This window comes from Acanthochromis polyacanthus, chromosome 22 (assembly GCF_021347895.1).
Source record: "Acanthochromis polyacanthus isolate Apoly-LR-REF ecotype Palm Island chromosome 22, KAUST_Apoly_ChrSc, whole genome shotgun sequence".
Classification (NCBI taxonomy): Eukaryota; Metazoa; Chordata; class Actinopteri; family Pomacentridae; genus Acanthochromis; species Acanthochromis polyacanthus.
Window position 1 is genome coordinate 723,897 of NC_067134.1, and position 25,651 is coordinate 749,547.

The 25,651-nt window shown below is 40.9% G+C and overlaps 2 protein-coding genes across 2 annotated transcripts in view; both read right to left on the minus strand.

The window, feature by feature from the left end:
* Positions 1-3,608, minus strand: part of LOC127531944 (NACHT, LRR and PYD domains-containing protein 3-like) — a 76,828-nt gene extending 73,220 nt beyond the window's left edge. Inside the window, exons 1-2 of the mRNA XM_051942482.1 lie at positions 3,241-3,608; positions 1,914-1,997 (exon numbers count right to left, since the gene is read on the minus strand). Coding sequence (XP_051798442.1) covers positions 1,914-1,997; positions 3,241-3,514 — 358 coding nt within the window. The 5' untranslated portion in view covers positions 3,515-3,608. The remainder of the gene's footprint in view (positions 1-1,913; positions 1,998-3,240) is intronic.
* The window catches only part of LOC127531954 (NLR family CARD domain-containing protein 3-like), a 97,087-nt gene extending 72,832 nt beyond the window's left edge, over positions 1-24,255 (minus strand). Inside the window, exons 1-2 of the mRNA XM_051942560.1 lie at positions 23,845-24,255; positions 19,922-20,043 (exon numbers count right to left, since the gene is read on the minus strand). The gene's annotated coding sequence lies outside the window, so the exon portion shown is untranslated. The remainder of the gene's footprint in view (positions 1-19,921; positions 20,044-23,844) is intronic.
* Positions 24,256-25,651: the final 1,396 nt, after the last annotated feature.

Here is a 25,651-nt window from a genome sequence, read left to right on the forward strand (position 1 = left end):
GATGGTTAACTATGGAGGCAGTCAGAAGGAAGGTGGGTTACCATAAGTCCAGATTAAACTGAGTTCCTATTAGGGAAAGACCCTTTAAACAACAGAACCTAAAAACAGAGATCTGGACCAGCAGCCCTGTTCTGGGCTCACTGAGGTCCTTATCAGTACACTACCAGTCAAAACTTTGAGAACTCTCCAGTTTTTCATTGAAATTCAAGCAGTTCAAGTCCAATGAGTAGCTTGAAATGTTACAAATGTAAGTGGTGAACTGCCAACTTTTCTTGATTCCAACCCTCTCTGTCTGCTTAAAGTAATGTTGGAACACACCGTGGAACCCTCCAGAGCATCATTAGAACAGTATTGTACTGCAGAAAGTAAAGTGTTGTTCAAAAAGGGGCGGCATAACTCAGTGGGTAGAGTGGCCGTCTCGCAACCGGAGGGTTGTGGTTCTATCCTCGACCTGTCGTGCTCATGTCGAGGTGTCCCTGAGCAAGACACCTAACCCCTAATTGCTCCTGGTGGGTCGTGGTTGAGGGGGGTCCCTCAACCATAGCCCATAGGAACTCCGATTGAGGCCGCTTCCGGTGCAGGCTCCCCTCTCAGGTCACCGCCAGTGTCAGGCCTGGAATAAACAACCTTTTTGTGCGTCTGTAAAAGGACTCCGGACAGAAACTCTGATTGGCTTTTATGTCTTCTATCTTCAAGTGTAAAGTATGATATACAAGACATAGCTGGAATAATTTAATGTGGTAGTAGACGAAATAATATATTGTGTATAATATATATTAACATGTTATACATTATATACATGAGATGTTGAGGCTATGAAAAAAGCTTGATTCATTATGTTGATGATTTCATTTAACTACACTTCAAAAGAGCATTAGGTTCACAATGTAAACAGATGCATCAGCACATTTAGTTCAAATCTTGACAATAAAACAAACCATTTAATTATAAATTAATTGTGAATGGCAGGCATCCAATCAACAAGAGTTGTTTTTCTGTATGAAATCGGCACAAGCTGTATTGATGGAGTTGTAGTGCAGATGTAGGCTCATGCAATAATGTTACTGGCAAACGTCTAAGCATGCTAAATGCGATGTATACATTCTACATTTAATAAACATGCTTTTTGTGTTACACTGTTGAGTCATAAAATATAAATCCACGGCAAAACCACTTCCTTCGAAATTGTCAACATGATCTTATTTTGAAGTTCCTGCCGTGCACTTCCTGTCCTGAGCGACCTGACACTGGAGGTGACCTGAGCAAGGAGCCTGCAGCATAGCGTTCTCAGGCGGGAGGTCCAGCGTTCTCAGGCGGGAGGTCTGCAGCCAGACTCTCTTGTCGGGGTTAGCGCCTTGCATGGCAGCTTCCGCCATCAGTGTGTGAATGTGTGTGAATGGGTGAATGTGACGGGCCCTTGAGCAAGGCCCTTAACCCTCCCTGCTCCAAGGGCGGCTGACCCTGTGCTATGACACCCCCAGATGGGGGGATATGCGAAAATCAGAATTTCCCCTCATGGGATTAATAAGGGATATAAAAAAATTTAAAAGGAGAGGAAAAGGTAATTAACAATAGAAGAGAGACAGACCATCATAACACTTAAAATGTAGGTCTTTCCTACAGAGAAACTGAAGACGGTGAAGGTGTCAGTGAGTACAGTTTTCTTCACCATCAAAAGGCTTTAAGAAATTAGCTTAAAATGGACACCAGTTTAGAAAACTGGATTTGAGGATCACCAGCCATAAAACTGACCGTTCTGCTACAGCTACACTACAACCTGCTGCCTCATACAACTCCATAGACAACCACTGTTCTGTGTTGTACAAAACAACCTGCTTAAACTCTGCTTCCATTTCAGGCTTGAGGAACTGCTGCCATCTTTCTTTACAGACCAAAGAATCCATCAGTTTTACCTTCAGTCTGAGGAAGAGGAGGCTGAGTTTGAGAGGAGGAAGGTTCTCTGTTCTCTGAAGGTTCTCCAACATCACTGACAGGCACTGACAGACAGACAGAGATCACATGTTATATTCTCCACTGCTTACTGCTTTAATTTAATTCAGCTACAACAGACTTAGAAGTTACTTTATGTTGACATTTATTGATGAGTTTATGGTGTTGATTAACTCTGGTTTTCTGACACCAAACTGCTCCCTCAAAGTAAAACCTAATGTTCCTCTGACATTAGTCTGGCATATCCAGACCATTCTGAAGAACAGAGTGTTCTGGCTTCACCTCATCATCATCCTGCTATAGAGGGAAGAAGGTCTGTCTTTTTAAAGCAGCCACAGTCATCCAGGGTGGAGCTAAGCCCAGGATGCAGCAACAGTGTCCCCTTAAATAGTCAGCCAACATGGCTGCCTTATTGCTCCATCCAAACCCTCTGAAGACTTGACATTTTCAGTGTGGTAGGTCACTGGGAGGTTGTTGATGGTTTAAAACTATAACATAATGTTACATAGTACTACATACTAACATGTCAGATGGTACACACAGAAAAAGATGGAGTATGTTCCAGTACATATTATGTTAAATGTAGTATGTCAGAAATACCCAGATGTCCTACAGCATTCAAACTGATTTTGTAGAATGAAAACTAACATGTTTTTCTGGCCGTTCTGACCCACATTCTATGAACAGTCACAGCTCTTAACAGTGTGTAGTGGAAATAGAAATAAGTTTGAGCTGCTGAGACTCACAGTCAGATGACACCACATTACTACAGACTGGGACAGTCACAGTTTAAGGCTCCATATTATCAAGTAGGATGTTCTAACTGTATGCAGGACACAGCGAATACTTTGTGTAGGATGTATTTAACTTAAAGGTTTGTGATTTGGAATGCAGCTGCTTCAACATCATGTCTCTGTCCTTACTGAGAGCTGATTGGTCAGCTTCCCTCTGGTTGTAAACTGCAGGACCACTCCCAGCTAAACAGAATGAATGAAGAATCTTCAGGAACTGTCTGATCGACTCATAATTTGGTGAGAACAGGTGAGGACATGCTTTGCTTCCACAGAAGGTCAGCTCATACAGAACTAATTTAGGTGTTATATCGAGGTTTAAACAGCAGGGGGCAGCATTCAGTCAGTAGGGTTGATCAGTAGATTTTACAGAAGAACTGACCTTAATGTGGACTCAGGAAAAACTGTAGCAGAACCTGAACTCTACCAGACTGTAGCAGAACCATCATGCATCTTTCTGACTGTAATGATATCATGTTGTTCTTGTCTTGTGACTGACCTTCTGATCCTGAGCTGCTGGCAGGAATCCTCTCCAGCAGATCATTCCTGTAGATCTTCTTTAAAACCACTCTGGTCACCTGCACAGCTCTCTGAGGTCCATAAGTCTGTACCATCACATCCACAGTGTTACGCCTGTCTAGTGTCTGTAGTCGGCTCTTTTTGATGGCTGGGAGGCCTGGAACAATGTTGGGCTGCTGCAGGAACCACTGGAATATAGACAGCTGATCATCTCTCAGATCTTCCAGGATGTTCAAGAGCATCTCTGACGTCATCGTGGCTCCCTGATAAAGTCAAAGAAAATGTCAGCAGTTAATGAACAGTTGTGTTGTTGGTGTGGTGGAGGTTGTTGTGTAGCAGCAGGACTGCAGTTAATCCTACAAGACAATAAAAGTTTAGACCTCATAAACCAGGAGTTTATTTGGCTGCCATCTTGGTTCATCATTAATGCAGAACGATGATCCATCACAAAATGACAAAAATGAGGGGGTTCCGGTAATGGCGGCGTGCTGAGAGGACGTACTTGCTTCGGCTCCGCTATCTTTCTGCAAAACACTTGACAATACTCGTTATGAGAGATTGACGACGACGTCTTAGGGCTGCTGTGATGCCTCTGGTACAAAGGAAACCCGGTAAAAACTCTAGTAAGCCGACTCAGTCGAAGTTATCCAACTTTACTTCTAAGCTAAGCCCCGAAGCTAACCGTGACGTTAGCGAAGCTAATACAAACACATGCGAGGCAATGGAGGAGGAAAACAGTGATGGGGAAGTGACTGAGAAGGGAAAATTAGCCGAAGCTGGATCCGACGCAATACTAGCTGCAATTGCAAACTTGAAATCCGATTTTTCCTCCAAACTAGATGGCATTTTGTCAGCGATAGAAAGTGTAAAAAAAGATGTTAACGAGTGCACTGAGCGGGTCGGCGAGGCGGAGATTCGGATATCTGCAGCAGAGGATATCATCACCAGTTTACAAGCAACCGTTCAAACCCTTGAAAATAAAAACAAGGATCTTGAGGAAAAAGTGCTGGATTTGGAGGCCAGATCGCGACGATCTAACCTGAGACTGGTTAATCTACCCGAGGGCGCAGAGGGGGAGGACGCGTGCGCCTTCTTGGAAAGCTGGCTGCCGGAGGCTCTGAATCTGGCACCGTTACGCACAACTCTGGTACTGGAGAGAGCGCATCGTATCGGCCCGAAGAGTCAAACAAACACCGCTGCACCAAGGACTCTTATCATGAAGTTCTTAAATTACAAGGATAAATCGACTGTGATAAGAGCCGCCAGGGCAAAGGGACAGATACTTTACAAGAACCACAAGGTGAGACTGTACGAGGACCTCGCAGCCGGCGTGCACAAAAAACATAAAGAGTTTGATGCCGTGAGACAACAGCTTCGAGCCATGGGGATTCGATACGGCATGATCCCTCCTGCGCGGCTTTTGGTGACACATAACGGGCAATCTCGCATCTTTAACAAGCCAGCTGAAGCAGAGAACTTTGTAAAGACTCTGAGAGCAGAAAGTAGTCCTGGGTAAGATATGGTAATCGCTAGCACATTACAGTGTATTGATATGGATGGATATCACTGAGCCTTAAGCCGAGTAATTTCTGAACGTAATTAATAACGAGTTTTCTATGTTCATAGCGGGGTGGAATAAAAGAAAGAGTGGTTAGGCATAGTCGGTTGATCCTCACTTCGGTGTGGAGCGGCCTTCAGCTGTTAGATAGGAACCATTATATATAGGGGGGAGGGAGTGGGGTAACAAAGTTTAAGTTCCAAGTTAAAGGGATTTATTGTTCAGTGTTCATTATTATGGATGTAGTTTTTAACATTCAGGTGCTTCTTGTTTCTCTGTTCTTAAAAATTTTGAATGCATGGTGGAGCCCATTCAATTGTATATGTTATGTCTGGTGGAGTAAAAATTAAAATATCTTCTTGGAACTGCAGAGGACTGCAAAAACTGAAAAAGGTCAAACAGGTAATGACTAAGGTGAAATCTATACACTCTGATATCATGCTACTTCAAGAAACCCATCTGTTATCAAATCAAGAGGCAAGAATTAGGAGGAGGTGGCAGGGCAATATATATTCAGCACCTTTTACTTCTCAGGCAAGAGGAGTTATGATTCTGATTCATAAATCCATACCATTTCATGTGACAAGAGTCATTAAAGACAAGACTGGGAGGTATATCATTCTTCAGGGCATGCTTATTACGGAAAAAATAAATCTGATTAATATATATGCTCCAAATATTGATGACCCAAAGTTTTTTCATAATCTTTTTCTCACAATTTCGTCTCTGTCTGGTAGCTATATTATGGCAGGGGACTTTAATTGCACATTGAATCCGGAGTTGGACCGAGACTCAGGCATTGATACATCTCATTCTAAAAGTAGACAAACTATTCAGCATTTTATGGAGGAGCTTAATTTGACAGATATCTGGAGAGATATGAATCCCAAGGGCTTAAAATACTCTTGCTACTCAGGTACGCATAAATCATATTCGCGCATTGATTATTTTTTGGTCTCTGCCAATCTGAGACATAAAATAAAGGATTGCCATTATGACAGCATTTTAATATCGGACCATGCACCAAATTCACTAATATATGAAGATCTGAGGCTAAGGAGAGACCCCCCTAGGTGGAGATTTAAACAAAAATGGCTCCTAGACTCAGAATTTATATCTTTCATAGATAACCAAATCGATATCTTTTTTGAAACCAATACAGATGAAACATCATCCTCTTCAAGATGGGAAGCCTTTAAGGCCTACATAAGAGGTCAGATAATTAGTTTTACGAGCTATAAGACAAAACAAACATATCAGAAAACTAAAAAGTTGGAAGCAGAGATTGAATTGTTTGAGAGGGAATACCATCAAACATTATGCCCAAATATTCATCAAAAACTTCTGTTAAAAAGAACACAGTATAACGAGCTTTCTGCCTCTAAAGCTGCTTCACATCTTTTGCGTCTTAAGCAGGCATTTTATGACCAGGGGGAGAAGCCCGGTAAACTTTTAGCCTGGCGCCTTCGACAATTACAAAATGAGAAAAGTATTACCTCAGTTGAAATTAGTGATGGAAAAATTATTGTTGACCCTCTAGAAATCAATGAAACTTTTAAGGTCTTTTTTGAAAAACTATACAGCTCAGAAATAACACATGTGGGACAAGAACAAAATCTCTTCTTGGATACCCTCCAAATACCCAATATCTCAGAATTAATGAATACAGATCTCGGTGCAGCTATAACTAAAGAAGAAATATCTATAGCAATAGATCATTTGAAAACGGGCAAAACACCGGGCCCAGATGGGTTGCCGGCAGAAATTTATAAAAAATTTAAAGCTAAATTGCTGTCCCCACTTTTCGATATGTTTTCGGAGTCATTTGAAAAAGGAACCCTCCCTGTTTCATTAAGAGGAGCTCTGATAACTTTACTACCTAAACCTGGTAAACCCTGCAACAAATGTGAAAATTTAAGACCAATAAGTCTTCTTAATGTAGATTTAAAGATACTTTGCAAAATTTTGTCTCGTAGGATGGAGAAAATATTACCCTTTATAATCACCGGTGACCAGAATGGATTTATTGTAGGTAGGCAGGGATTTCATAATGTGAGACGAGTGTTGGATATTCTGTATAATCAGGAAGAAAAATCAGATACTGCTTTGCTATCATTGGATGCCGAAAAGGCCTTTGATAGAGTTGAGTGGCCCTACCTATTTGAAATATTAAAAAGATTTGGTTGTGGGGATAATTTCGGTCGGTGGGTTAAACTTTTATACAATGAACCTTATGCTGAAATAATAACAAATGGAATCATATCTAAACCATTTAAAATAAAACGGGGATGTAGGCAAGGGTGCCCTTTGTCCCCCTTATTATTTATTCTAGCAATGGAACCATTTGCCATTGCAGTGCGGTCCCATAAATGTATAACTGGTCTGTCAGTCGGTCAACAGGAACACAGAATTGCATTATTTGCTGATGATGTTATTCTCTTCCTGAAAAAATTGAAAAATTCTATTCCAGCCCTGTTAGATCTAATAAACACATTTGGAAAGATATCAGGGTATAAAGTAAACAAAGACAAATCTTCACTAATGTTACTTAATTCAGAAGAAAGAAATAGTGCCGGAGCCTCGTTCCAATTCAGAAAGGTAGATTGTTTTACATATTTGGGAATTAAGATTGTGCCGTGTATAAGAGATATTGTCGGGGTTAACTACAACCCAATGGTAGACTCAATTACTTCCTCTATAGACAGATGGAACTCCCTGCCCTTATCGCTTATAGCAAGAATTAATGTTCTTAAATTAAATGTAATGCCCAAACTTCTGTACTTGTTTCAGAACATTCCATTGCCACCTCCTGTTAATTTATTCCCACTTCTAAAGAAAATGTTTGTACGTTTTTTGTGGAATAATAGACGACCAAGGCTACGCTTATCACTCCTATATCTCCCGTATGATAGAGGAGGCCTTAAGTGCCCCAACCCACTCTGGTATTATTGGGCAGCTCAGTTGAGGACTATGATGTATTATTTTAGAGATAAATCCTCCCCACCTTGGATGACTATGGAAAACTGTTCAATCCCTCTCCCTTTCCCTCAGTACATATACTCAGCAAAAATCAAAATGTTGAAAAAAGAGACCAAAAACCCTATCGTTAGAAATATGATTATAATTTGGCATCAGATCAAGAAATACTTAGGGGAATCATCCTCTCTGTCACACTTTAGCCCGATATGGGGTAACCACTTTTTCCCTCCAGGCAAATCAGACTCTGGTTTTAGAAAATGGGCTGAAAAAGGTCTAAAGACAATAGGGGACCTCATGGGATCAGAGGCTGGAACTTTGATGTCATTTGAGGAGTTGATTGCCAGGTATGACATTCCAAGCAAACATCAATTTAAATTTCTACAGGTGAGAAACTTTATTAGATCCTCTCAAAACCAGTGTGTGTCGATCCCCTCACTGTCCACTTTGGAAATTGAAATGAAAAAAAATTGCCTTGGAAAGGGAATTATCTCTAGACTGTATAATATGCTGGCAGGGGGATCCTCTGAATCTTCTTTACGTAAACTTAACGCCTGGAGACAAGATTTGCAGGAGGACTTGTCCTCTGAGGATTGAGAGGAAGCGTGTGCTAAAGCACAAGCACAAACTACCAATACTCGCCTCAAAGTCCTGCAATATAGCTGGTTAATGAGGACATACGTGACTCCAGAAAAGCTTAGTAAGTACAATAATGACATCCCAGACTTGTGTATCAGGTGTGGAGAGGAGAGGGGGACGTTTTTTCACTGTGTTTGGGAATGCAGTAAAGTCCAACAGTTCTGGTGGGAGATTAAACAAGCTTTAAAGATAATCTTAGGGATACAATTAATCCTTGACCCTAAATTGTTTATTCTCGGTTTATATCCTGACAGACATCGTATTTCTAGAAAAATAATTACTGCCCTGGATTTATGTCTCCTGCTCGCAAAAAGAGTTATAGCAATCTCATGGAGAAGTACAAGTAAACCAAAATTCATTAACTGGATTAAAGAAATATCTACAACTTTACCTATGGAGAAGATTACTTACATTATAAAAGGGAAACGGTCACTATTTCAAAACGTTTGGGGACCTTTTATTGAATACATGGAAAATGTGGATTTGGGTGGTATGGGGAGTGAGATGGAGGAGGAGGCATAGTTGTTGGTAGTCCTCTGCAGTGTCCTTTGCGATGTCCTAAAATAATATTCTTTTTTATTTCCTCCTTTCTCTTTTTCTTGTTTTGATACTCCACACTCTTATTATGGGTGAATTACGTATTTGTGTTTAACCACACAGTATAAAACAGAGAAGCCTTTGGTTTTTGTTTTTGTTTGTTTGTTTTTTTGTTTGTTTTTTGGGTTATTACAGTTGTTCTCTCTCATTTTTTCCATGTTTGTATGTGAAAATACCTTAAAAACCCAATAAAAAGATAATGATGGAAAAAAAAAAATGACAAAAATGAGACTCAAAATTACAAAAATGTTTTGTTTTTTTTAAAAAAGAGACAAATCAGACCCCAAGCTCGAAAAATGAGAAAAACAATTGCCTTCCAAAATTGCAAAGATTATACAAATTAAAACACAAAACAACATAAACAAGACAGAAAACTCTTAAAATGTGTCAAAAGAAGACAGTAAATGGTGAAAGAAATGAAAGCATGCAGAGCTCAGACAGAGACCATCTCTGGTCCAGCTGGTCCTCAGGGATTAATATTACTTTAGTTTTAGATATCTGAGGAAGAATAATGACCTTCTAGGACTAAATAGAGTTCATCTTTTCATTTTCAGATCATAAGTAGACCTTTAATTCTTCACAATATCCAGACATTGGAATTCTAGAGTGAAACATGGAAGAAACGTCCCAAATAAAGAGGCTGAATCCTAAAAGCTGCTGGTGGTCGTATTCAGCTCTGTAGATCCATGTCGTCTTTATGCTGCTCTGACTTTGATCACTAATGGAAGTCATGAGTGTGGATGGACATCCTTGTTCCACTTCTGTTTGACCACAAACATTTGCTCCACACAATGTTCTAGTTCTACGTGTGTTGATGAAAAATCCATCGTTCAAAGCATTTCCATCCTACAGCTGTTGAACTGAAGTTCTGCTGATAAGAACAACTCCTGTTTAGAACTGTCCGACTAATATAATGATATTTAGTGATAAAACATTGATTTGGTTTTAAGGAAAAAAAGATTTATTTAATGTTTTAATTGTGTCACAACAACGCTGTTCTTGAGTTAAAATACGACGAATGATTCAATCAGCTTTATGTTCTGTACAGTATTCACCCCCTTTGATGTTTTACCCTTTTATTGCTTTCATAAATCAATCATGGTCAATAAAATTTGGCTCTCTTAACACAAAAATTTATTGGAAAAAACTCTTTGATGTCAAAGTGAAAACAGATTTCTATAAAGTAATATTAATGAAAGAAAATTATATAAATAAAAATAATTGTTTGCATAATTATTCATCCCCCTTTTTTAATTTAATGGTCTAATTCAATAGAGGTCCATCAAATTGTTGCCAATAGTCTCACAATTAGTGAAATGAAGATCACCTGAGTGGTGTGGGTGTGTTTCAAGTGATTGAGTTGTAAAACAGCTGTCTGAAGGGTCCAGAGAGTGGTTGATCAGTATTCCTGGCTACCATTACACCATGAAGACAGAAGAACACTCTAAGCAACTCAGGGAAAGGGTTACTGAGAAGTACAATTCAGGGGATGGTTACAAAAACATTTCCAAGGCACTGAACATCCCCCGGAGTTCAGTGAAATCAGTTATCAAGAAATGGAAGGAATATGGCACTTGTGTGAATCTGCCTAGATCAGGCCGCCCTCGTAAACTGAGTGACCTACAAGTAGGAGACTAGTGAGAGAAGCCACCAAGACCCTACAACTACTCTGAAGGAGTTACAAGCTTCAGCTGCTGAGATGGGAGAGACTGTGCATGTAGCAACTGCTGCCCGGGTTCTTCACCGGTCAAAGCTTTATGGGAGAGTGGCAATGAGAAAGACACTGTTGAAGAAAAGTCAGATTAGATCTGGACTAGAGTTTGTCAAAAAGCACGTGGAAGACTCCATGGTCAAGTGGAAGAAGATTCTTTGGTCTGATGAGACCAAAATTGAGCTTTTTGGCCATCAGACAAGACGTCTGTCAGGCCGGCTTCAGCCAGGCCTGAATAGTGCTTTTCCTCCCGTGCCCTTTTTTGGCGTTTCCTGCGGCAGAGCAACAGGTGTTTCCCATCTGCCTCATCAGCGTGTTTGGTGACAGGTGGAGCACCTGCAACTATGCTGCTTAAAGAGAGATGCCAACCACTCTTCTGTGCCGGATCGTAGCCAGAGCTCGTAGGGTTCACAGCCAGTGATTATATTACCCTTTTGTCTTTGCTTGCAGTTGGGATTACCTGTTCCTGCCACCGTTTACCTGAGGCATCCACGCCACATTCCATGCAGCCGCCGCCGGTTTCCAGCCCTGCTGTGGACCCGATCCAAGCATACCTGGCCTGTTTGTAGTTATCGTAGACCTTTGTGATTGTAGAGAACCTTGAGTAACCCGTAGTTTCGTTCCTGTAGTAAACCGCTGTATTCAGCATCTGTAGTTTAGAGTTTCGGACAAAATTGTAGACATTGCGTGCTTCGTAGTATCGATCACGGAAGGGCAGTCATGTTAAAGTAGAAATCAATTGTTAGAGTGACAGTTTTAGGAACCGAGAGAACCTATAGTGCAGGAATGTCAAACTCATTCCACAAAGGGTCGGCGTGGCTGCAGGTTTTTGTTCCAACTAAGCAGCATCACACCAGACCTGACTCATTTATGCCACGCCGGCCCTTTGTGGAATGAGTTTGACATCCCTGCTATAGTGTAATCTTTGAGTATTGAAGTGTAGTAGATCATGAAGACCAAGCCGACAGCGGCATTCTTAGTTTTGTTTCGTACTATTGTTGTAACCCTCCGCCCAGCCACTAGCAGGCGTGATTGTTCCTAGCCCAGAGTTATCGCTTTCTGTTTCCTTTGGAGTACTCCTTTGTTTTGTAGTTTTTCCGCCCAAACTGTAAATAAAGTCTTGTGTTGCCTTCACAGTCACTTGTGCATTCCTTGCTCCTGAGCTCACCCCACTATTCCTGACAATGTCATGTTTGGCAGAAACCAAACACTGCACATCACCAAAAACACACCATCCCCACTGTGAAGCATGGTGGTGGCAGCATCATGCTGTGGGGATGTTTCTCAGCAACTGGACCTGGAAGGCTTGTAAAGATAGAGGGCAGAATGAAGGCTGCAAAATACACTGAAATCCTGGGGGACAATCTTTTTCAGTCTGCAAGAGAACTACGTCTTGGGAGAAGATTTATTTTCCAGCAAGACAATGATCCAAAACATGCTGCAAAAGCTACACAGGAAGGGTTAAAAAAGAACCAGGTAAATGTTCTGGAGTGGCCGAGTCAAAGCCCAGACCTCAATCCAATAGAGAATTTGTGGCTGGACTTGAAAAGGGCTGTTCATGCCCGATACCCGCACAACCTGACAGAGCTTGAGCAGTTTTGCAAAGAAGAATGGAGCAAAATTGCAGTGGGCAGATGTGCAGACTGACTGAGACCTATCCACACAGACTCACTGCTGTGATTGCAGCCAAAGGTGCATCTACTAAATACTGACTGGAAGGGGGTGAATAATTATGCAAACAATTATTTTTATTTAGATAATTTTCTTTCATTGACATTAATTTATAGAAATCTGTTTTCACTTTCTCATTAAAGTTTTTTCCAATAAATTTTTTGTTAAAAAAGCTAAATTTTATTGACCATGATTGATTTATGAAAGCAATAAAAGGGTAAAACATCAAAGAGGTGAATATTTATGATAGGCACTGTAGTCAACATGTGCAGGGCGACTTTTCTCTCAGTGTCCATTTGTTTATAACTCCACCCAGGAACGGAGGAGTTATGTGACGATCGGTGTACGTTTGTCTGTGAATCTGTCTGTCTGCAGCATTATTCTAAAACAGACTAATGGATTGGGATGAAATTTTCAGGGAAGCTCAGAAATGACACAAGGACCACCTCATTAGATTTTGGCAGTGATGCAGCTTATAGTCTGGATCCACAGATTTGTTCAAGATTTTCCATTGCCAGAAATAGCGGCCGGGATGGCGTCGCCGTAACCATGACAACAAGTGAACACTGTTTCAGTTCCCTTCATTAATTTACTTGACCCGCGACATATTTATGTATCTGTACTACAGAATCTAGGCATGTACAACACATGCCTGTGCTCACACAAAGTAATTTAGTTAGTTTGTGGGTCGATCTATATTAAATGATCAGATTCTATGGTGCTGTGATTTCTGAATACACAAACTGAGGAAAAAACAGTCTTGGCAGAGCACTGCATTCTCTCAGGGCTTTTCTTGTTCATCTTTTTGTCCGTCCTCCTCTCGTCTGTCCCTCACCTGTTTTCTGAACTCGTGTGATATTTAGCAGCTGGACTGCAGAGACTTCATTTGCTGAGCAGCGTTAGGTCGGATGACTGAACTCGTACCTGATTGGTCAGTGTGTTTCCTGAGCTGATAAACTAACAATGTAAACACTGGAAAAGCTGTGCAGGTAAAATAAACACAACCCATCAAATTTAAAATACCCCAAATGTATTGCCAATGCGTTAAAATATATACATATATATACATACATACGTGTGTGTGTATATATTGTCAAGTGAGATGCAGATGTTGAGGTCTCAGAGAGCTCTCAGGCTCATTATAGCCTTAAGGTAATAAAGGTTTCGAAGCAGACAAATAAAGAGCTAAAGAAACATTATAAGTTAACCACATGATTATGCTTGCTAAAAAATATATATATTTTTAAAGTGTTTATTTGATTAAAGTAATGATTCGGATGATTTATTATGTTGGATTGAGAGGAATGATTTAAGAAGTGATTCTGTGTAATCTCTGCTTGGGCTCTGTGTGTGCGTACAGGCCTCATAGGCTTTGTGTGTGTAAATCTTAAAAAAGCAGAAGTGCAGTAAACAACAGTCACCATGACTCGGCAGCCACAGTGACACAGCAACCTCCTCAGAAAAAAGGGAAGTTTGGGAAAAACCCAAGAGGGCTGGCTGAAATGTGTGTGTGTTAAACAGAATGTGGACACTGTGTATTTGCTGTAACAACATAACTTCTGTATTACTGCTGTATGTGATGATAAGTCGATTGCATAAGATAGACGGTGACAGAGGGCGTACCTAGCTAGTTTTGTGTGTCAGGAGAGAGATAAAAGGGCAGAGCCACAAGCACAGAACGGGAGACGTTCGCCGGAGCTGCAAGAAGAGCTGCAAAGGGAACTTGGCCGGAGTTCTGAAGAATCTTCACCTTCATCTATTGCCCTAGAGACGGGAAGACGACGCGGGACTTAGGCTTCAGAGATCGCTGAGGACATCGTTGGAAGCAAAGTCTTTTTCTGACTTTGTTCAACAAGCGAAGACCACACTCTGCCAAACGGAGAGTCCTGAGAGGTTCTGCAGTTATCTAGAAGAAACCAATAGAGGGAAGAACCGACTACACCCGAAGAGGCAAAGGAGGCAACAGCACCAGGCTGTTCCCCTCCCCGGGGCTGGGAGACCCAGTGACCCACCACAGCCTGAACAGACGAGGGTTTTTCCATCACCACCATCCCACAGAGAAGACAGCTGGGGCGTAAGCACTAACGTTCCAGCCGATTCCAGAGATAACTACCAGACCACGATTGGCTTACGGGACTCCTCCGCACCCCCTGCTGAAGGAAGAGATCTCTTTTGTCCTCAAAGAAGACATCGTACCGAGTCTACTGGACAACTGAAGATTTTTCCAGACGCAAGTCAAGACCGAGTGATACGGTAGTGGCCACGCTGTTCGCTCTCTCTCCTAAATTTAATAATTAGAGAAGACTGTAAGGTACGCTCAATTTAGTTACATTATTATAATTTTTAATCAGAAATAAATAATTGTTTAATCATGAATTGATGCTGTGCCCTTGCTAAATTGCTTAATAAAGCGTTTTATTGCATTTAAAGAGAAGCCTGATGAAATTATTATAAACCACTAAAACCTGCATAGTGGTAAAAAGTTAAGTTGATTGTGTGCATTCAATCCAATGGTTCTTAAAGGTTACTTAGTCCAATGTGAGAGTGTTTAAACATTACCCCTGAGGTTAGTTCTTTCCAAACCTCTAAAACGAACCCAGGAATAGCACCAAGTGCAAGCAGTCCTTAGAGAAAAGCTGACCGATAACGAATGTGAATGATAAATCAATTCTACTACTTAGAAAGGCTGCTCAGTGGGATAGCATTTATAAGATAAGAGGGGTGAGACGTTCGGATGAAAGGCAGTCAGAACCTGGGCGAGTGTCTCTCAACTCCAGCTTAATTATTCTGCTGAAACCTGTTAGGTGGAATACTAATAGGCAGATAGAATCTAACCCTTTAAACGGAGAGCTGGTCCAACTTTAACCTGAGGCAAGGGTTAAAGAAGGCTAGACTGGCGAACAATATATATATATGTATATGTCTATAATAGTGTGTGTGTGTGTGTGTTAAGAAAACACCGAGCTTCTAATACCATCTTGAAAATAATCCCTGATAATTCCCATCGAGTGCTAACTAAACCTGATAAATTGCAGAGGCTTTTGCAGAATTTTATAAATCTCTTTGCAAAAATCCAGATACTTGTGTAAATGATACAGTCTTATCTGCCTTTTTAAGAAATATAAAACTGACTGAATTAACAGATACAATGAGAAAGGAATTGGATGAACCAATTAGGCAACATGAGATAATGGAAGCAATTAAAATGCTAAAGAATAATAAAAGTCCTGGCCCTGATGGCTACATCAATGAATTCTATAAAAAAAAACTAATAGAAATTATGTCACCACTCCTTTTAAGAGCATATCATCACTCATTGCAATCTGGTGAGATGGCACCGTCATGGAAAGAAGCGACCATAGTGGTACTGCATAAAGAAGGTAAAGACCCAGTAAAATGTCAGTCGTATTGACCAGTGTCCCTACTGAACAGTGACCTGCATATACTTACCACCATACTTTCTAAAAGAGTAAATAAAATCATTAATCACGTAATCCACCCGGATCAAACCGGTTTTATTGCAGGGAGGTTTTATGGGGACAACCTCCGAAGGGCACTTAATATAATGAGTCATGTAAACCTTAATAGAGAGAAAGCTATGTTGCTATCACTGGATGCATATAAAGCATTTGACCGTGTCTCTTGGCAATATTTATTTCAGACATTGGAACGGTTTAAATTTGGTCCTGGGTTTATAAAGTGGGTTCGAACATTATATTCAGCTCCACTCGCGTCCATTAAAGTTAATGGATTTAGATCACAAAACTTTGCATTGGAACGGGGGTGCCGACAAGGATGTTCGTTATCGTCATTATTGTTCGCATTAAGTATTGAACCACTGGCTCAGCTTATTAAGGATGACTTATTAGTTCAAGGTATTAAAATCGATACAGAAGAACATAAATTATCGCTATATGTGGATGATGTATTGCTTTTTTTAGCAGAACCAGAAACAACAATTCCACACCTTAAAAACTGATCTCGCAGTATGGCTTTATCTCAGGATATAAAGTTAATATTGAAAAAACTGAAGCTATGGACCTTAGTGGTCAAATACCAGAACATATTAAAAATAAAAGCGGGTTTAAGTGGAGTGGAGATATGGTGTATTTGGGTATCACTCTTCCTCATTCCCTAGAACAGGGGTCAGCAAGTAGATGTGGCTTCGGGCCAAAATGTTTGTAAACAATGGGACAGCGGGCCAACCTGCGGGGGGGTGCGCTCCGATTCCGCGGGGGGGGTGATACCGCGAACAGCGGAGCTTCTACAGCTGATCGCTGCTGCTTGGGACACTCGTCTCAATTCTGATCACAGATGTATTAAAAAACACTCCTGACACACACGTTTTGCACACACTGTTGCTCAGTGAAATCTGGCTGGTACAACCGTGCCCGACCAGTAGTGCAAACGCGGAAATGCCCGGCAGCAGCCGACCATGCGAGTTTCGTGTTGCGGTGACGGACCGGCTTTGCTCCGTGCCAAATCAAATTTTCAAAATCATCTGGCGGGCCAGATATTATTCCTGATGGGCCAGTTTTGGCCCGCGGGCCGCCAGTTGCCAACCACTACTCTAGAACAACTATATGATGCAAATTACCCCAAAATTATTAAAAGTATAAGCGAGGACCTGGAACGCTGGACAACACTACCACTGACCATGCTTGGTCGTATCGAATCAATACGTATGAATGTCCTACCTAGATTACTTTACCTGTTCCAAATGCTGCCGGTAGAGGTCCCCAAAAGTTACATTTGATAGATTAAATAAATTAATATCAAAATTCAGATGGCAGGGGAAACGCCCTAGAATTCGATTTAAAATTATACAATTATCTAAATCTCGGGGGGGATTGGGACTTCCAAATTTACAATTTTATTACTGGGCCGCTCAAATGAGACCAGTGATCTCGTGGATGAAGGAACAGGTACATACCCGATGGTTTAATATCGAAAAGAGCTGATGCTCAGTACCAATAAAGACGGTTCCTTTTTCAGATCTACCCTTGATGGATATCCAGATGGGTGTGTGGACAAAAATGACATTAAAAATTTGGAAAACTATACAAGCATTCTTTAATTTACCAAAGAAACTCTATCTTGACTGAGTTAGGATATCTAGGGGATTTTATACCATCTCAAAGTGATATGGGTTTCAAAAACTGGTCTCAATTAGGTCTTAGATATGTACACCAATTGTTTGCCAAAGGTGAACTTAACCCTTTGCGCTTCAGTGCGTAGTAGGTGTCCCGCCGGCGGTACACCTACTAATTTGCATAGGAATTTCAAGAATGTCCGACGGCTGCAAACACGATTATACAAACACTATACGCCGATGGAAAGCTTAGATTCTCATGAATCCGCCGGCATAAACCACTTTCAGATGCGATTACCACAGCGGGTGAGAAAAACACATTTGTCCGACAAACAACAAATATTCATCCATCCGTTCTCTATACACGGCTTCAAAGCACACAGCGCGACTCACATTTCCGGGTTTATTATTACACACAAATGAAAATATTCCACAAAATATATCCAACCTTTTACATCCAGACAACACAAGCCAGTAAACTATTTTGTCCAAAACATGTCCTGAAGTCGCTATAAAATCCACGAATCGGTCGTTTTCAAGGAAATGCACCTCGCGATGCGCGTCCAATATTCCCTGTATTTTTCGTAATTTTTTTAATTTAAAAATAGAATATTAGCGATTTTTTGTACTGAAAACGGCTGGAATTGACTGCAGCTTAAAGGATTAAATCTTTTGAACAACTAAGACGTGACTTTATACTCCCACAAACTAACTTTTATAGATACCTGCAACCGAGACATTTTCTAACAACACATCAAGAATATAAAAAAGTTAAAAACCCCTCTCAGTTTGAGGTGTTTCTACAGGAAATACAATCAAATCACAATATTAAACGAGTGGTCTCTAAAGTGTACAGCATATTTTCATCCATGGACCCAAATGATACTCTGCATATTAAAGACGAATAGGAGACTGAATTTTGTGGAATTATTTCGACTGAAACTTGGACACAGGGTTGTGAGGAAGCACATTTAGTAACCAGTTCTATTATTTGGAGAGAATTTAGGTGGAAAATTATAACAAGGTATTTTCAAACCCCACATATAACAGCTAAATGGAAGCAAGCAGGGTCAGACAAATGCTGGAGGCATTGTGGTCAGCACATAGGAAACCATACTCATATAATGTGATCATGCCCAAAATTAGAGGATTATTGGAAGGAGGTCTTTGATGCTTTAAAAGAAATTTTTCATAGTGTAATACCCAAAGAACCCATAGTGGTTCTTCTTGGTATAATACCAGAAGGTGTCACAGGTCGAGATAATGCATATTTGTTACAAATCCTACTAGCTGTTGCCATTAAGTGTATTACATTTCGATGGCTGAAACCTGAACCCCCTTCATATAATGACTGGATTTTGAAGGTATGGGAGATTTATGAAATGGAAAAAAGTACCTATGTTGTTAGACTTCAAAAAGAAAAATGTTTAAAGAGATGGAAGCTTGTGATGCCTTTGATACTGCAATGATATATGATATGAGGGTTGATTTACGGATTTGTGAGTCATGTTTTCTGCATCTGGTTTTTGGTAATTTTTTTTCTTTTTTCTTTCTTTTTCTTTTCTTTTCCTGCTTTTCATTTACTCATTTACTTTTATTTACTTATTCTCCCCCCTCCTTTTTATTATTTACTATTATATTTGTGAAGTGGGGCATATTTCTGTTCTTTAAACAATTACTGCAATGACTGGACTATCGGGGGATCGGAGGAGGGTGGGGGGAAAAAGAAAAAAGGACATCTCAAATGAAAGGACTGATGAAAGGGAAAAATGTGATAATTGTGGCAAGTTATAGATGTATGTGTGTTGGATGTTCAAATAAAAAATAAGTTAAAAAAATGCACTGAATCCTGTTTGATTAAAGCTCTATAAAGCATTGCTGGATGGTGTAAATGAAATTACACCCAGATCATCATGAACACACCTGAGATTTGCTCTCTGATTGGCTGAAGGATCCAAAAGCAGACACCCTGCCAGCTAAAGCAGATCAAGCAGTTTTCTAACAAGAGCAAGAAAACAACACAAACACATGACACACAACATCAGCTCCAGCTGGATCAGTGCTCTGCTCTTATTCTGGGGACTTTAATGACTGGAATGATCCATGAACCAGATCCGGGGCTCTTCATAAACACTGGGGGCTACAGCTGGGGATGTCCGGCTCTGATGACGCCACTGAGTCCAAACAACAACCTGAGTCTCACTAAACAGCACATTTCAGTCACCAGTTTGGTGTTGAGGAGAAAACAGGATCAGATGAAATGTCCAGTCCTCAGTCTGATGGGATGTCTGTGTCCTCTGGAAGAAAACTTCTCTCTGTCTGCACACTTGCTTTCAAAGACACTGAGCCTCATGTTTGTGTTTGTTGGAGATGAAGGAGGAACCTCAGAGACTGCAATCAATCAAAGTTCTACTTACTCAGCTTCTTCCCACCAGTCCAGATCTCTGCTGTCTGGGTTTGAGCAGAAACAGAGAAAATCCTGGGCTGCTTCTCCGTCACCGGTCCTCTGAGTCTGCAGGCTGCCGTCACTCTGAAACACCTCAAACACATCAGAAAGCTCCTTTATTGGACCTGATTATCACAAATCATTCACCTGCAGCTCCTTCTAGCTTCCACTCCCTTAGAAAGAACTAAAAACTGAGAAATCTCCTGGTCTGTGAATGTTTTCTCTATTTGGAATATGAACATTAATGCTGCCAGAATAAAATATCGGCTCTGATAAATCTGATAAACTGGACATAGTTCACTTTTTTAGACACACACAGGTCATGTGGACATGCTTCTATCGTCCTCTTCAGTTTAATTCATGTCCTCGCTAGAATTAATTCCCACTAACACAAAGCTGTCTATGGCTTCCTGACAGAGATGAGCTAACAAGCTAACAAGCTAACAGTTGGTTTGCAGATTTTAAATGAAAATATTGAATATAATTTTTTAAAAAGGTGTAAATGAACTTTGAGCTTGTCTGAAGTCAAAGCTCACTGCTCATGTCAAACCACCAGGTCACTCTTTGCTGAAGCAGACGCAGACACTTTAGGAAGCTGATGTGGTTTTTACCCCAAAACATGGCAGAGAAGTGAAAGAAAAAACATTATTTTCAAGGAAGAAGAGTTCTTTTTTACGACAGTGACAGATAAATGTGTGTGTCTCATTTTATTGTGACGGCAAAGCGACACAATGTGTAGAGACTCTACTGGACCCGTCACAAAAGCTTCCATGCTAACTACCCACCTGGTAGCACTACGGACAGAAAAAGCCCGGGACTTAAAGGCAGCTTTGGGTGAAAAAGGACAGCAATAAAATCACAAAAAGCAACTGAGGCTTCATTTAGAGCTGCAGATTTTTTGACAAAGAACAAGAAAGTCTTTTGGGACGGGGAGGTGTTGAAAGAAGCAGTGATGATGGTTGCAAACACTGTGTTCAAAGACGAGAAGAACGGTCCAGATGCCATCTCCACTCTCTCCAACTGGGGGTACGATGGTTAGAAGAATGTCGGCTGTATCTGAAAACTTGACAGAGCAGCTGGATGGGATCTGGCTCAGTGCAGGAGGTTTAGCATTCAGTGGGACGAGTCTGTGGACAGCAGCAGTACAGCTCAGCTGATGATGTTCATCTGAATGGTGTTTGATGGTTTCTCCTCTAAAGAACTCCTGACACTTTTGCCCCTGCAGACAACAACAAGGGGAACTGACATCTACAGCGTGGTGAAAAGTTTCTTCATGGATAAAAACGTTAGAAAAGCTTGTTTCAGTGACTATGGACGGGGCTCCTCCATGACGGGTCGGCATGCAGCCTTCATTGTACGATGCAGAGGTGGTCCAGACTTCCCAGCATTCCTACATTACCACTCAGGGCTGTACGCTTAGCTTTTTCACTATAGCACAGGTGCTCCTAGTGAAAAACATTTAGGAGCACTATGAATTTTCACTATGAGTCGCACAATTTTATTATTAACATTCACACAACAAGCCAAGCAGTAGGCTCAGTTCTTTAACACAGAGAACATCCCTGTCCCACATCTTTTTGTATTCAAGTCGTCCTGGCACACTTGGCTGAGTTCATCCAGCTCCACTGCAGGACTTGGATCAAAGTCCTCCAGACATGGCCCCTCCAAGCTGATCCTCATGAGGTCTTCAGTGGTCAAATAAATGGATGCAGTTCTAACAGTGACATTGCACAAACAAAGCTTCTCCCACAAAATAGATTATCATCCCTCACCAGTGTCACATACATCAGCTTCACTGGTCCTCAGGACTTTGTGAACTAATAAACCAATGTATTTTTACAGATGGACATCTATACTACATCCGTCACAAGGAAACACCAAAGCCCATGTTTAGAGAGTGTGTGTGTGTGTATTTTGTAAATAGTTTGCAAAGAATTATGTTTGATTTTGTTCTCATAACAGGAGGTGTACATATGTATGTGTATTTTGTAATTAGTTTGTAAAGAATTATTGATTTTTTTCTCACCAAAGAAAACAAACTTTCACCAATATGGCTTCCTTTCATTTGGAGTGTGATTGGTCTACTGACTTCTTTCTTTTGTCATATTTTCCATCATCACTCAGATGGCATTGTGTTACATTTTTCCAATTTCCAATCCAAAAACTCGGTGGAAGCCACCATGTACACAAGACCTTATACAACAGCAGCAGAGGAGCAGATGTAGCGGAGAAAGTTTGGAGGTTGTCACTTCTTGCATTCCCAAAATAAGAGGGAAGTCATATTTTGTTAAGTGGCCCAATAAATTCTGACTCCAGATTTTATTTCATATCATACAATCTGCACAGTTAACTCAACCTGCATATTTCTGTTAAAGTCCTAGTTTTGAAACAGTCTCTCTGTTCTTAATCTGCCATACTGTGATCATTTAGCCCCTTATTTTATTATTCTGTTCTTACAGACTGTAATTTACTAGGTTTATTTTTTTAGACTTGTGATTTGGTGTTTTAGCTGTTGTAGCAAATAATTTCCCAGGTGTGGGATTAAAGAATTTAAATTCTATTATATTGTTAACTGGCCCAATAAAAACAACAACAATTACAAATGACTTTATACTTAAGAACTATACTTATATTAAAGACTTTATACATAAATACCAGACATATTTTGATGCCATATCTTGCATTCTTAGGGGAGTCTGATTATAGGTGCAGAATGCATAGATTGTGTTAACTGATGACAGTTTTAGTTCAGTTATTACTTTATGGTATTTAAACTGTTTTACATGCTTAATTTAGTGTCATTTGCATTATTATAATTTAGACAGACACAGTATTTGGTTATTTCAAGTTAATGTGTTCATAAAAGCTAAAGACAAAAATAGGAGCCTGTCGCTTTAAGAAAGTACGTCGGTCTGTGTGATGCTCGGTACTGTGGGGGGGGAGACCATAGATATATACATGTTTGTATAGATCTATGGGGGAGACGGTCTGAGAGTCAGAGGAGCTCACGGTTTTTCTGACCATGTCGTGTTTTAGCGCCGATGTGGAAAAAAAGTTGTTGAAGAAGAAGGTGTAGGCTGTGACTTTTACTTTGATCCACTTTGTGTGGACTTATTTAGGAGAAAATGCGAATGATAGGGTTGACATCTGTACTCGCACGTGTGCTCCCTTTTTATTTTTTCTACTCGCACCGATCTATTTTTAGGCGCATATGCGAGTGAAACGCTCCCACTGTACAGCCCTGACTGTGTGTGTAGTAGGATACATGTACTCTGTGTGTAGTAGGATACATGTACTCTGTGTGTAGTAGGATACATGTACTCTGTGTGTAGTAGGATACATGTACTCTGTGTGTAGTAGGACACATGTACTCTGTGTGTAGTAGGATACATGTACTCTGTGTGTAGTAGGATACATGTACTCTGTGTGTAGTAGGACACATGTACTCTGTGTGTAGTAGGATACATGTACTCTGTGTGCAGTAGGATACATGTACTCTGTGTATCAGAATGTCCTTCAGGTTAATGATTTTCTATCTGGTCCAGGATCAGAGCCTCATATCAGGTTTTATAGTTTTATACTGAGCCTGTTCAGAGTCCAGACCAAACACTGACTGATACTAAACACATCATTACTGCACTAAATGTCTCTCATGGACTCCACATACTTTTCATTCTTCAACTTTTCAACCAAACACAAACTTCTGTGAGGATTCTTCTCCCCACATTTCTCCTGACAGTAATCAAAGCTGTTCTCTTGGATTTCTTTCTGCTCTCTTTGACTCTTTATCAGTGTTTTCAGTCTGTTTCTGTCCTTTCACACGGACTCTTGTGATCAGCTGATTTCTATTCTGTCTTTTGTGTCTGAATCAAAGAGAAGCAAAGTTCCACTCACTCAGCTTCTTCCTCTGCAGCTCTCTGCTGTGTGGACCAGGTCTGAGAGAAAATCCTCCTCTGTGTCTGCAGGCTGCCGTCACTCTGAGACACAAAGAGCAAAGATCAGCTGCTGCACCTTTAGATGACGTTAATATGAGACATGATGAAGCTGCAGCAGCTTCCTGGAAACAGCTGAGGACTAAGAAAGCTCCTCCTCTCTGACCACAGCCTCACTCTGGCCTTTATTTCTACACATTCACATGTTGATGAAGGAGCTGATCACATCATCATCTCAACCACTTTTATTGGGAAGAAAATCCAACAACTTCACTCTGATGCTGTGTAGAAAAATGACACTCTGTCCAACCATCAACTGGCTCCTGCTGATCAAACTACAGCTCCTGATCTGATATTTCATTGTTTCCATCCTCTGAAGGATTGTTTGTCAGTAATAAAGTTGTTGTTCCACATCTCACAGATGTTTTGTTGGAACAGATCAAAGTGCTCATCATGTTTCTGGTGATTGTGGAACATTAATAATGTCCAGATGTTATCAGCAGCTGCTTTTAGAGACTGAATCTGATTGGATTTGGCTCGTTTATCAAGTTGTGTAGAATATTTAGTTTGTCAGACATCCATGATGTGCAGGTGAAAAAGAAACGTCCGCTGACACTGACTTACTTCACCCTCTCTATTTTTAAGACCAGGCTTAAAGCGTTCCTTTTTGACAAATCTTATAGTTGGGGCTGACTGGGTGACCCACAGGGGTTCGGCTTGTGTCTTCATTGCACAGCTGACTCCCTCTTGGACGTCCCTTCGTTCTGCCCCTAGTCATGCTGCTATAGGCCTATAGGCTGCTGGGGGACTTCTCTTGATGCACTGAGCCCTTCTCTATCTACCTTTACATTTAATATGTATACCGTTGTTGCAGTACATTCACTCTGTTTCCCCCTGTGCTATTTCTCCGAGTGTCCCTGGTCCCAGAGCTGGATGCTTCAGATCTGTGGTTGATGTTCCACCAGCTGGTCCAGTCTCCACCATGTCCACTGTGGGATGCTGCTGCTGACCTTCCTCCAGCCCTCTGCTTCCAACTCCCTTTTCCACCAGTCAACTCTGCATCACCTTCACTATACTGTTATGCTAACTTACATACTGTTTGAATTTTACTGCTAGCTATATATGGAGTATGTTTAATGTCAGAGCCGTACATCATCAGAGTAAACTATGAGTCAGTTTTCAATGTTAGCTTATACTTTGTCTGTGTCACATATCCTGTCATGCATGTATCCAAATGTGTGTTGTGTTTTCCTTGCTTTCCCACCCCTCCCTCTTCTCCCATCCCTCCCCCTTGCCCTCCTCTGTCCCTCTCAACCCCCCCGGCCAGCAGGCAGATGGGTCCCCCCTATATAGAGCCGGGTTCTGCTCGAGGTTCTTCCCTGTTAAAAGGGTGTTTTCTTGCCACTGTCGCCTTTGGGCTTGCTCTGGGGGTCAGGCATATGGGTTCTGTAAAGCGTCTTCAGACAATTTGACTGTAATTGATGCTATAGAAATAAAATTGAATTGAATAATAAGTTTATTCTAAAGAAGAGCAGCATGGATCAGACAGAGACTGTCTGGAAGGATTCAGCCAATAGGAACCTTGTAAACTCACATTCTGAGTTCACTTTTAGAGGTTTATGGTTGATTGTAAAACCTCAACCTGTGATCTTGTGTTGGTGACAGAACCCTGTGATAAAACAGTCCAATGTTCAAGGCCTGAAATAAAGCAGCTCTCAGCAATAAGTATCTGTACATCATTAACAGTCTCAGCTCATGAATGAGTGAAG